At 36.4% G+C, this 11,826-nt stretch overlaps 1 protein-coding gene across 2 annotated transcripts; it reads right to left on the bottom strand.

Annotated features, from left to right (window-relative positions):
- Positions 1-118: 118 nt before the first annotated feature.
- Positions 119-10,635, bottom strand: vps4b (vacuolar protein sorting 4 homolog B). 2 transcript variants are annotated; one of them, XM_008434085.2, is made up of 13 exons: positions 10,469-10,635; positions 8,697-8,808; positions 8,382-8,482; positions 6,780-6,891; positions 5,834-5,984; positions 5,627-5,685; positions 5,408-5,527; positions 5,144-5,300; positions 4,863-5,011; positions 2,934-3,015; positions 2,631-2,850; positions 2,405-2,545; positions 119-1,576 (listed from the first exon to the last, which is right to left on the bottom strand). In XM_008434085.2, the coding sequence occupies exons 1-13, from the start codon at positions 10,487-10,489 to the stop codon at positions 1,475-1,477; spliced, it is 1,527 nt and encodes a 508-aa protein (XP_008432307.1). In that variant the 5' UTR covers positions 10,490-10,635; the 3' UTR covers positions 119-1,474. The 2 variants fall into 2 exon arrangements, with proteins under 2 accessions (XP_008432307.1, XP_008432308.1); XM_008434086.2 differs by having other exon boundaries at positions 7,753-8,482; positions 10,469-10,633.
- Positions 10,636-11,826: the final 1,191 nt, after the last annotated feature.

Raw genomic sequence — 11,826 nt, forward strand, 5'->3', positions numbered from 1 at the left:
TTTATCTGTGCAATATCACAGCAGTGTTACTTTTTGAGAAGGAGCGCAAAATGTAGCTTTTAAATCTACAAATTTGACAAATTCCTTTTGCAGTGCATTAAATAAAAACACMATTTAGTATAGCTGTAACTTTTATTTACACTAAAGAAATGAGAAAGAAAACATTGTATGCACCTCTTCTCGCAAGAAAAGGCCCAAGAGTTGGTTACATAAATGTGTAGACATACACTGTAAAATAAGACATCCCCCTTAAAAAAAATTACAGGAGATAGTTTYCACATCTCAACAGCAACAGAGTACATTTGTATACAATCTCTAAAAGAGCATCGTTGAAATGCATACATTGTACATTTCTTAGTTGTAGTGACAAAGCACTTGATATATATTAGAAGTATGACTTAATTTAGTAATAAACCAATAAAAAAACAGGCAATTTTTTCTGAAAGGCACATGGTGCAAACTGCCATTTACGGTTATTTGAAGTGTAAGCTCAAAAATGCAAGTCATTTCTGTTACGTACACAAGGTCCTCTTATCTGAGCCATCAATGTCCACATTTCACCTCTCAATCTTGCTTAAATCAAATATATTGTATTCCAATGTAAGGCCTAAATTTTTCTTAAGCTTTCAAAAATCATCAGCAAAGCTTTTCAGTATAAATGAATATGTACAGTTGTTTATAGAAAGAAAGCCTTACTGAGTTGTGAAATAATTCAAAGCTTTAGGTCCTTCAGGAATGAKGAAATAATGCTGGTTTACCCACAGTGGTGATACTTTTTAAGGCCCATGTTAATTTTAAATAATGAATGACTAAACATATTTTTACCTGCAACTAATTTCCTTCAAAACTGCATCAAAAAAAATATTCATCCAGGCTTTTGCATCYAAGTCCGTCTTAAAATTTTATAATCACAACCACTCTCAGACAAGGACGTTTCACTTCCAAAACCTAACATATGAAGATAACGTCTTTGATTTAGACTGTGCAAGGCTTACGCATTGATCTACAGGATAGGTTACAAAACGTACGAATTACCTTATTAAAATAGGGTTTATGAAAAAATAATAATGGAGTAGGAAGTAGTCTGTAAAACCAAAACACAATTGCAAGTTCTAGCTTGAAGTACCCAACTCGCAATAAAGGTGTATGTCTTATAGGTTTCTGAAACCTGTTTTAATATTCTGATTATAAATACTTAAGGACTCTAGTTCTTACAACAAATTAAATTCCGAAKTTTCCAATGGGGGCTCTTTTACATTTAAGCAAGACAACTATATGTAGCAAGCTTTTGAGTTTCTTTGGACTGGAATTGAAATAAAAAACCTAATAATAATCTTCCACCCTTTTTAAGTGTGTACTTAGATAACCCATGGGGCTTAGAGAATAAGGATGAGACAGACAGAGAAAAAAGGGTCAAAGACAGTAAAGACACAGTCACACTTTCATTGCTTTGGTTTGGGTCTTTGGATCCGATCTAGCCTTCCTGTCCGAAGTCTTCTGTAAATTTTTTCAGTTTCTCCAAGTCCTGTTCGTTGACCGTTGGCTTTGTGTTGGACAGAGACCTCAGCATGTCAGGCTAAGAGGAGGAGGAAGAAAAAGTGGTTCAAAATAAGTCCTTTTATTAGGAGTGTAGAGATGCCTAAGTAGGACTTCATTTTTGATCATGCGAACACATGCCCTGTTAGATTGTTTTGAATGATCAACTTTGCAATATGAACTCGCCAGCATTTTTTTCAGCAAACGCAAAASCACCTCCCTCTGTACTCGAGCAGTAAAGTATCTAAATTGCCCTGGTCTTGTTTTTTTATTATAGGACTATATTCATGCAGCAGCTGGTAAAGTAAATGCCCATTTATAGAACTAGTTACATTGTAAACTATTTAAACCACACTGAGTTACCACAATAAACAACGCTCTGTATAATAAACAACCCTTGAGTTGTGTGTTTCCAAGTCTATGTAGATATCAGATTGTCTTTTTAAGGGAGAGTTGCACATCTATACCAGACCGTCTCCAGCCAATACCAATTYCCAGTTTCTTTGTCATCTGACTTACCAATTCAGCGTTCTACTGATACAAAACATAAAATAGAAGATGCTTAATGATAGTTTTGGTATCAGAAATCGAAGAATGACAATATTATCTCATTTATGCAAAGCAATCATCTTTAAYCTTAATGTGCTTTAAACTGAACTCAAAAAAGTGCAACCAGATCCATGCTGACGATTGTCATCTCTTCTAATATTGGTGGACTTCTCGGCATTGATGCATTTTCCAAACAGGAAAACGACAACACTGGACRTGCTGACTACTGCTCAGAGCAAATCCAAACAAATTGACAAATTCCAATCTAGATGATTGATTAGTGCATCTCCAATCAACACATTTGTAGTAGTTTTCTTACCATGGACACCACTGGTTCCAAWAGCTTCTCTCCAGGGACCTCCATCCAGGTCATTTCAATTGCGTTGGGATCACCAGGAGAGCATGGAGTCAAAAGGTCATCAATGACAACTTTTGGATCAGTTCTGGATTGACCTCGTACCTTATGTTAATAGAAAGATTGTGAGCTTATTTTTAATGTGTTATGTAGTTGGATTAAACCTTACAGGAGCCTTATGAAGACATACCCGTTTGAAGTGGGTTGCTGACTGGACCTTTCGAACAGGCTGCATTAGAGCGTCTCTGACGATGATGCTGATGTCTGCTCCTGAGTAACCRTCTGTCTTCTTCCCCAGAGCTGCAAAGTCTGATTCAGTGAGACTGTTGGGGGTCGAGCCCAGATTGAGTGTGAACATGAAGGAGCGGGCGTGCTCCTCAGGCAGCGGTATGTAGATCCTCTTCTCAAATCTGAAATWATTATTTATTTGCGCTGAGAATAGGATGATGAMAACCGGATATTACATAACTTTAGAACATCTYGCAACATTTACCGTCTTCTAATGGCAGAGTCTAGAGTCCAGGGGATGTTTGTGGCTCCCAGCACTAGCACTCCCTCATTGTCATTACCCACACCTGTAAGGCAGACAAAGACTTCAATAAAGCAGATCAAAGTCACATACAACTTCCCTGCTGATGTCTTCAGATCTATTTTCCAGATGCAATCACCCCTCATACTTTGCAGATGGACGCCACTCCCACGTTTGCAGTTCTCAATTTTTCGTATGTCCTCTTACTTCCGAATGTACCAATCCTCATTATGACCAGACACTCGAATTTTAGTTTCATCAGATCACAGAACGTTTCCAAAATTGAAGCTCTTTGCAAACTGTAATTAGGCGTTTTATGCTGCTCATGAGAAATGACTTCTTCCTCCTCAAGTGGCCCTTCAGCTCAAGTCCATATGGGACTAGTTTAACTTTGAATAGTGACAATCGCTTCAACAATCTGAGTGTTTTGCTTTTGTTCTGGGGTTGATGCACACCAAAACAGTCATTTCTGGTACACAGAAATTCTTTCCTGAAGAAGAGCAATCATTGGACCTACACATGTGGTATATACTGGAACACAATGATTTGCACATACATGGCTGTGAACTTGGCAMCTTCAGGGATCTTGAAAAATTGTACTCAAAGATGACAGACTTGGGGAGGTCAACAATTCTCTTCCTGATATTTAGCGAGATTATTTTGGACTTCTCTTTCATCAGAGCAGGAAGATTTATCATAAAATCCATCTACAGGATTGCCTGCATTTAGTTMAATTGTTTTGAATGAACCAATTAATCAAAATCTCACAGAGCCATCACATCACCATCTGGGCTTTCCAAGGTTATTTAAAGGCAGAGTTATCTTAGTGCGTAAAAATCTCTAACTTTGAAGAAAATAAAAATATCTGGAAAAAAACCAACAACTTTATATTAAGCAAAAAAAGTAATTAGCTTGATGACAGCATAAATAATAAGCTAAAACAAAAAACATTTTGACTTATTTATTATTCAGGCTATCTTATTCTACGTTGTATGTAAATGCCTGGTTTCTCCCACATTTAGGAATTTATTGCAATTTCAGTGTTAGTTCTGGAGTTTATAAGCGCTCCAGCTGTTTTATTTAAAGCTGAAGCTTCAAATAAAACAGATTAGAAACTTGTTAAACAAAGTAGTGTCCATATTCAAAAGAAGTAAGTCATTATTTTAAAACGTCTTTTAAATTTACATTGTAATTCAATTTTGAACAATGTTTAAATTATTGGAACTTGCTTAGACTTTAGACTTTTAAAATTTTGGCCATCACACCCCATTTTTAAAATTTTTAAAACGAGGAATAAACAACAAACCAGGGAGACATTTTATATCAAAACAACAAATAGGACCTTCAATATTGTTTCAGAATTTAAAGACATTTTTTATTTGGCAAGTAACTCCTAATTTTTTTTGTTTGTTTTTGTCTTAACCATATATCTGTAAACTCATGTTTAGAATTAAGATAAAGCTTGCCAGCCTACAGTCATTTCACAAAAATAGCTGGCACAGATTTCAGCAGCTCATTCATCCAGAAAGGGAGAGAGCGAAATTCTTACTTCCCCTTTTTCCTTTTCACTGCTTTTGCTGGTTACATTAGCAAAGAAGACACGTGTCTTTAGCAAAAAAGGAGAAAAAAATAAAACGAGGCTGCTTTGCATAACTTTCTTGAAACTTGTAGCATTAACGGAAATGAAAAAGCAAATGCTTAAAATCTTTTGAAAGGAAAATAGATGAAGCATTTTTTGAATAGTGACCAGATTAACTCGAGAGGCTCGACTGTAACAAAGGCATTTTACGTAACGTTAAAAAATCTGAGTTTATAATTATATCACACTGACAAATACTCATCATAATCTCTGTTTATTAATCATTGATAACAGCAGTGACTGTTTACACTCACCCTGCATTTGAACCAGGAACTCTGTTTTAATTCGGCGAGCAGCTTCACTCTCGTTTTCACTCCTAGAACCGCACAACGAGTCAATCTCATCAATAAAGATGATTGAAGGCTTATTCTCCCTCGCAAGGCTGAAAAGATTCTTCACCAACCTGCAAAGTGAAATGAGGTGTTTTAGACACTTAAACAGCAACTTCTTTTAGGCAATTTCTAGATTACCCTATTTGTTATAATTTGTCAAATGAATCCTTTTTACTTTATGAGTTACTATGTCTACAACTCACTTCTCACTCTCTCCCAGCCATTTGGAGACAAGGTCCGATGAAGAGATTGAGAAGAAGGTTGAGTTGTTCGCCTCTGTTGCCACAGCCTTAGCTAGGTACGACTTTCCTGTACCAGGAGGCCCAAAGAGCAAGATCCCCCTCCATGGAGTTCTCTTTCCTGACAGTTACATAAAGAACTAATTAAGACTACAAATTACTATAATGAAATCATTAATTATTCAACAGACAACTAATGAGACAAACATCTTTTCAAATAACGTATACCTGTGAAAAGGTGGGGGAATTTGATTGGAAGAATAACAGCCTCTTTTAAAGCCTCCTTGGCTCCCTCTAAACCAGCAACATCATCCCATTTGATGTTAGGCTTCTCCATAACGATTGCACCTGTAAAGGAATTGTATAAAATTATTACCAGAAAGTATAAATATAATGTTTGTCCAGAAACAAAATGGTTCTTTTTGKKTTTTTWTGTTCAGAACAAACCTGAGAGTTGATTTTGGAATTTCTTTTTCTCTGGATCATCCCCCTCATCACTTTCATTCCTGGGCACAACARCATAAGTATTATAAATCCAAGTTAGCTTTGATCACATTYTTATATTCATGAGTGGAAACTGTCCTCTCCAACAATGTACATGAATACCACAACAGAAGACGCACAGAGAGCCATAGATCACGCCCATTAACACACCCTTTGTCATCGGACTGCGACTCTTTGACAGGCTTAGCAGGAGGAGCTTTGTCTTTCTTCTTCAGATACTCCTTCAGCTTYTCTGCTCTGTCCAGGTACTCTGCACACTTTGCCCGGATGCTCTGTTTTGCTTTGTCTCCTTGGGCCTCATCTGTCAGAGGTTCACAGAAAAGATAGGAAAATAATGAAGTTCAGACTTTGGTATGAGAAAAGAAAAATATATATATATTCTTAGTGTCTGGAAAAAAAATATTTTTGGCTGGGTATGACCAATTCATACCTAGATTTTATATACCAACATATTACCATGTCCTTCTTTTATACTCCAGTATTATATATGTTTACTTGAGCCATTGCCCATCATAATGTTTAATGAAATTCTGTATAATTTCCCTAAGAATTTAATATTAATTCTGATCCCTTTTGGGCCAGTCAGCTCTTATGGAATTGGATATATTACAACCTTAGATCAAATGTAGCTATTACACATGTGGTCAAATAACCACAATTTCTTTGAGAAAACTATGTGAAGATTCTAGATAATTACTGTTAATGCAATAACAAAATGTCAGTTTGGTGTGTGAGCCTGGAATCTGAATCTCCTAAGATTAGCATTTCATAGCACATAATATTTGACAAAAATTATATAGCAACAAGCTGATACAGGTAACATAAAAAAGAGGAGTAAATGTATCTTCATTTTCCATAAATACTGTAAGGATTAAATTAGTCTCAACACAGTCAAGATGTTTTCCACTTCTATTTTTTGTTCTGCAACCCAGATTTTTATATTAAAACTGAAAGGACTTATTTTTATACTAAATTATCTTTTGTCCAATATAAAATACAACATTTTCCAGAACACTGGCAGCTAAAATAGGTAATTGTCAAGCTGTGACTCCTGACCTGCTAAGCAGTTATTAATTTTGTTAACATGTTCTCTCACATTTTACCACATGAAGAAAGTACTGAACAGCAGCCTGATAGAGACGCAGTGCCTCATCGAAGTTCTGAGCTTTATCCTCCTGAGCTGCCTTGCTGGCGAGATCAATCGCTTTCTGAAATAACAGAGAACAAAACAATTTTAATTATAACAGCAGCTGTTTGTACTGATGTTAAAAGAAAAACATTGCAGATTTATTATATATATATATATATATATATATATATATATAAAAACAACTGTAAATTAAGCAGAAATTAACATGATACTAAAAAGGATTTAAACATGACTTGACTTATTGTGTAGGTAAACTTTATAAACACACTGTCATAATCTCCTTAGATCAGATTTTCGGCTATAGCTGTCTTATTAGGCAACATAACACACATAATAGGATCCTGTGACGAACTTTCAAAGTTTTTGTTTTATTTCCTTTTCGTTGCTAAACGGGAAAAAAATAAACTACACACATATATACACGTATGTTGGCCATAAGGGAAATATATATACATATATAACTTTCTTTATCGAAATTAAAATGATCCAGTATGTTCTCCGATCAAACGCATGTATTATGAGGCCACATAAAACCTGTTAGCTTGTCTAGATAACCTCATTAGCTTCCTTTAGAGTTAGTAAAAGCTCAACAATCGCATTAAAACAGACTTCAGTGCCAGAAACGTCGCAGAAAACACATAAAAATGATGTCAGCCACAGCTGGACACTTTATTCATCACAAATTAACCACCGACCTGTCAGCTAATTTAGCTAGCAATGCTAATTAGCCTCTATTGTTACAAGCGTTACACACTTTGTACATATTTAAAAGGATCAATATCTTGCAAAAAGTTTAAATATCACCTCACATTTCTGGATTACAATATTATTAATAGTTTAAGTAGAGATATTTAGGCTTAAAAAACTTTTTTTCGAAAGGTTGCCGGAGCGAAGCTCAAGGGTTGGTCGCAACACTTACCTGTAAATTATTGTTGGCCATAAGGGCTAAATCACTGGCTCGATACCCCACAAAAACGCCACAACAGTGAGGAAAAAATAATTTTAAACACTCTACGTCAAATTTCAGCCGCACATGTAAACTGCCAGCTCGATAATCGAGGTTTAGAGCCGAATTGTTTTCGTTTGTCAGATCGCCTGGAGTCAGATCAGGGAAGCTACTTCCGCATTGAAAAGTCGATGTTCGCGTGCACGGAATGTGATGACGTCAAGACGTCGCTCCAACAACGCCCTTTCCTTTTTGGAGAGGAAAACAAAACAATCCCATTTTATTTTACAACAGCAGATTGAAGATAAGTGATAATTTGCGAACATTCTCCTTCAAAAATGCAAGTATTTACTTTCTAGCGGTAGTTAGGTGAAATTCTAAACCAAACAAGAATCTATTCTGTTTTCTTCTAATTTTATTGTTAGCTGGAGTGAAACACTAAACGTGGAGCTCGGAGACAGGAGGTGTACAGGTTAATGTTCTTACCTCATGCGAGGTAAATTTAACAATACTCATTCCTCCTAACACCAAAACAAAACATAGTTTGTACTTCTTCGTCGCAGACAATAATGTCTACATGAAATAAAATGCGATGTAATGACCTCTTTATTCTCTAGATACTCTTGTAGGTGTTCCACTCTGTCCAGATACTGTTTACATGTATCTCTAATCTTCTGGTTGCCATCTTTCCCTTGAGGTTCTCCTGAAAAGAGCAAACGAAATTCAAATAAGCATCACAAAAAGAGAACACTTGTCATGAAATATCTTTTGTTGTATTGTTACCTAATGTACAATACAATACAAGCATCAATCAATTAGTAGGATTAACGAATTAAGTATGATCTACATAGTATGCCAGTAATATAGTAATGTTTTTGTGGCATCAATTATGTCTGCATCCCACAATTTCAACGCACGTTTCAAAATGTGAAGAAAATACTTGACGGCGTGTTGGTAGGATTGAATGGCCTCCTCATAGTTTCCAGCCTGGTCTTCCTGTGAAGCTTTCTGTGCTACAGCAATAGCTTTCTGAAAGAGCAAGAGATTAATCACACTATATTTTGTAATGTAAAAGATGCAATTTCTTTCAGTCATTATAAATCTTTTAGCTTATCCTTTTGGAGTTGTCACTGTRGATTTTGGTTCTCCTTTTCACCTTATCCTTATTTATCTTCTGTCTCACTGACCCCTCTATATATCATAGGAGTGCACTGATTGAGTTAGYCATTTAAAAAATCAGTATTAAAATTAGCAGGTCAGACTTTTTAAAAATTGTGTTTGGCCAGAAAAAAGTAATTGGTGCACTTCTAATATATCCTCTTTCAAAACTACTTGGTATCCTCCTGTTTTCCTCTTCCCTGGCAGCTTCATATTCAAACTCCTTTTTCCGATATTATCCACTATCCTTTCTCTGTGCTCGTCCAAACCATCTCTGGGTGATGGGTTTGGACTTTTTGTCCAAGAAAATGCCAAAAGAAGTCTCGTATTCAGTTAGCCAGAAGTCATGCACGGGACACTGCAAGCCTGTGGAAGAATGACACCAAAACTCTTTTTTTTTGGGATAAAATCACTATGTATGGAAAACTAATACAACACAATTTCCGTTAGAACACAACGGCCACAGTGATTTGTGGTGGCGGCACTATCATGTATGGAKGATTTTCATCAGCCAGAACAATGGAATGATAAAAAGATTTCCCGGCCTATTCATGGAATAGTTTAGATCAAAAGATGAAATTGGCAATGATATGAATGTTTACCACTGATTTATTGCAACTACACAACATGTTTGCACACTCGAAAAATTAAAATAACCATCGGGTTTATTAGCTTTAGTTTTTTTAAAATATATATGTCACAAGTTAATCTGACAATCAGTTTTGTACAATATATAACAGAGCGATGTTTGTGTTTGCAACGCTTAGAGTGCAGTGACATGCAATCACAGCCTTGCAATCTATTGCTACAATGAATTTTCAAAWAATATTTATTATTACTTTTAAATTAATTTCAATAAAGTGTAAATGAACTTTATTGCCCGCTATAGGTTAGAATAAGCCAGTTAGAAACCAGTCCTTCATTTAACTGGGAATCTGTTACAAGACTTGGAAAAAAAATGATGTTTACATGAATCCAAGYTGACTGAACTTGAGCTTTGAGCAAAGAAAATTTGAGAAAACAAACTAACAAGCAAAGCTGGATTGCAGTGGGAGTGACTTCATGTCTAAACGCCAAGAAATATTTCTAAATATGCCTCTGACTGAACAGCGTTGAACTAGTTGAACAGTGTGGAGAAATAAGCACAAGGAAGAATGTAGCTCACAGCTAGCGTAGCAGCGATACAGAGATTTTCTGTGTAGAATAGATAGCCACGAGTAAAAGTGTTGCCATCATAAAACACTGTCTGAGTACATCAAAGTAGCTGTATCAGATCCCATATCCTAATCTGTCAGCCTGATGTGGAAAAMAAACAAACAAAACAAAAACTAACTAATTTTGGTCTGTCAGAAAACTGCAGTGGAGCCACAACATAGCACCAATAAAATACAACTTCTGTTATACATTAGCACAAGAAACAGATTAACCAAGAGAACAATAGTTGGATTTTATATTCTGTCAACCACGCAGACGTCAACATGAAACCAGGAAGCTGTCCCGGACCAGTCGTTCAGAAAGTTATCCATCCTACCTGGAGATTTGTTGGCTCCATGTGGAGTGGASCATTTAAGTAGAACAGATTGATAAACTAATCCCAGCAAATCTTCTTTGGTCGCTGAACAGTTCCTGTTTGCTCATCGCTGCCCCGTCGCTGACATAATGCGTTCAGTCCGGTTGCCCCGTAAGAAGAATGGTAGAAATGCTTGGACCCGAGAACACTCCTGTCAATGAGTCACACTGTGAAACTCATTTGTTGTTGATGTGCAAGTTCTAAACGAAAGTTGCTAGGTTTCTATTAAAGTCCCAACATATTTTAAAGTTGCTTTCACGTATTCATTTTGACAAATAGCAGAAAAAAAATCATGTCATTTGTTTTGTTTTTTTACGTGAACAAAAGCTCTTTTTACTGTGACCTAAATACATTGCGACTAAGGACGAACTGAAACCAAGTTCTAAACTTGAGACAATGTAATGACAAGCTACTCCACTAGAGGACGCCATCATATAACTTTGGTATGATATGCTTCACACGTCTGCCTGTTTTTTCCATCCATCCATCCATCCATCCATCCATCCATCCATCCATCCATCCATCCATCCATCCATCCATCCATCCATCCATCCATCCATCCATCCATCCATCCATCCATCCATCCATCCATCCATCCATCCATCCATCCATCCATCCATTTTCTTTACACCTTTGTCCCTTAGTGGGGTCGGGAGAGGTTGCCTGTTTTTTCTCCCTACTAAATCACCGTTTCTACAATCTGTTTCTAACTGCAAAATGTAAAATGAACAAGTGAGACCAAAACAAATATTATCATAGAGATGTGTTTTAAATGTCACACTCTTAAAGCTGTGACCAGCAGGACTATTTTCCAATGTTTTATTATTTATATAGTTAAATCGGTCTGGTCCACACCTTACATACATTCAAGGCTGGCATGAATGACTATAGTGGATTTTTAAAGAACAGTTGTCAGTTCGTCTCTGGCTCAGAGATTGACGTTGGACCCCACTAATATTTCCATAAATTTATCTGCCAAGTTAGAAGCTTCATGGCTTCAGCCATCCGCTAAACTCTAGCTTGCTCTTTTTGACGCAGAGCAAACTTTTATCTACAAATGGTATGGTCAACAGCAATGAGAACAGGGACATGTAAGCACAGTGTTAGTTCACTTGATATGTTTGGGATAATTCACATTTTGGAGCACCCAATATTGTCCWATTTCAACTGTCTAGCTGTTCAGTAGTATTAAGTGAACTACTTATAGACRGTCCTCYTTGTTTCAATCTCATCCACTTTGAGGACGTGAATGTTACCCTGGCAACAACAGAATGATGCTGCCACCACTATGGTGGTCCAATGTATTGGGTTTGAAAACA

This window comes from Poecilia reticulata, linkage group LG17, assembly GCF_000633615.1.
Source record: "Poecilia reticulata strain Guanapo linkage group LG17, Guppy_female_1.0+MT, whole genome shotgun sequence".
Lineage (NCBI taxonomy): Eukaryota > Metazoa > Chordata > Actinopteri > Cyprinodontiformes > Poeciliidae > Poecilia > Poecilia reticulata.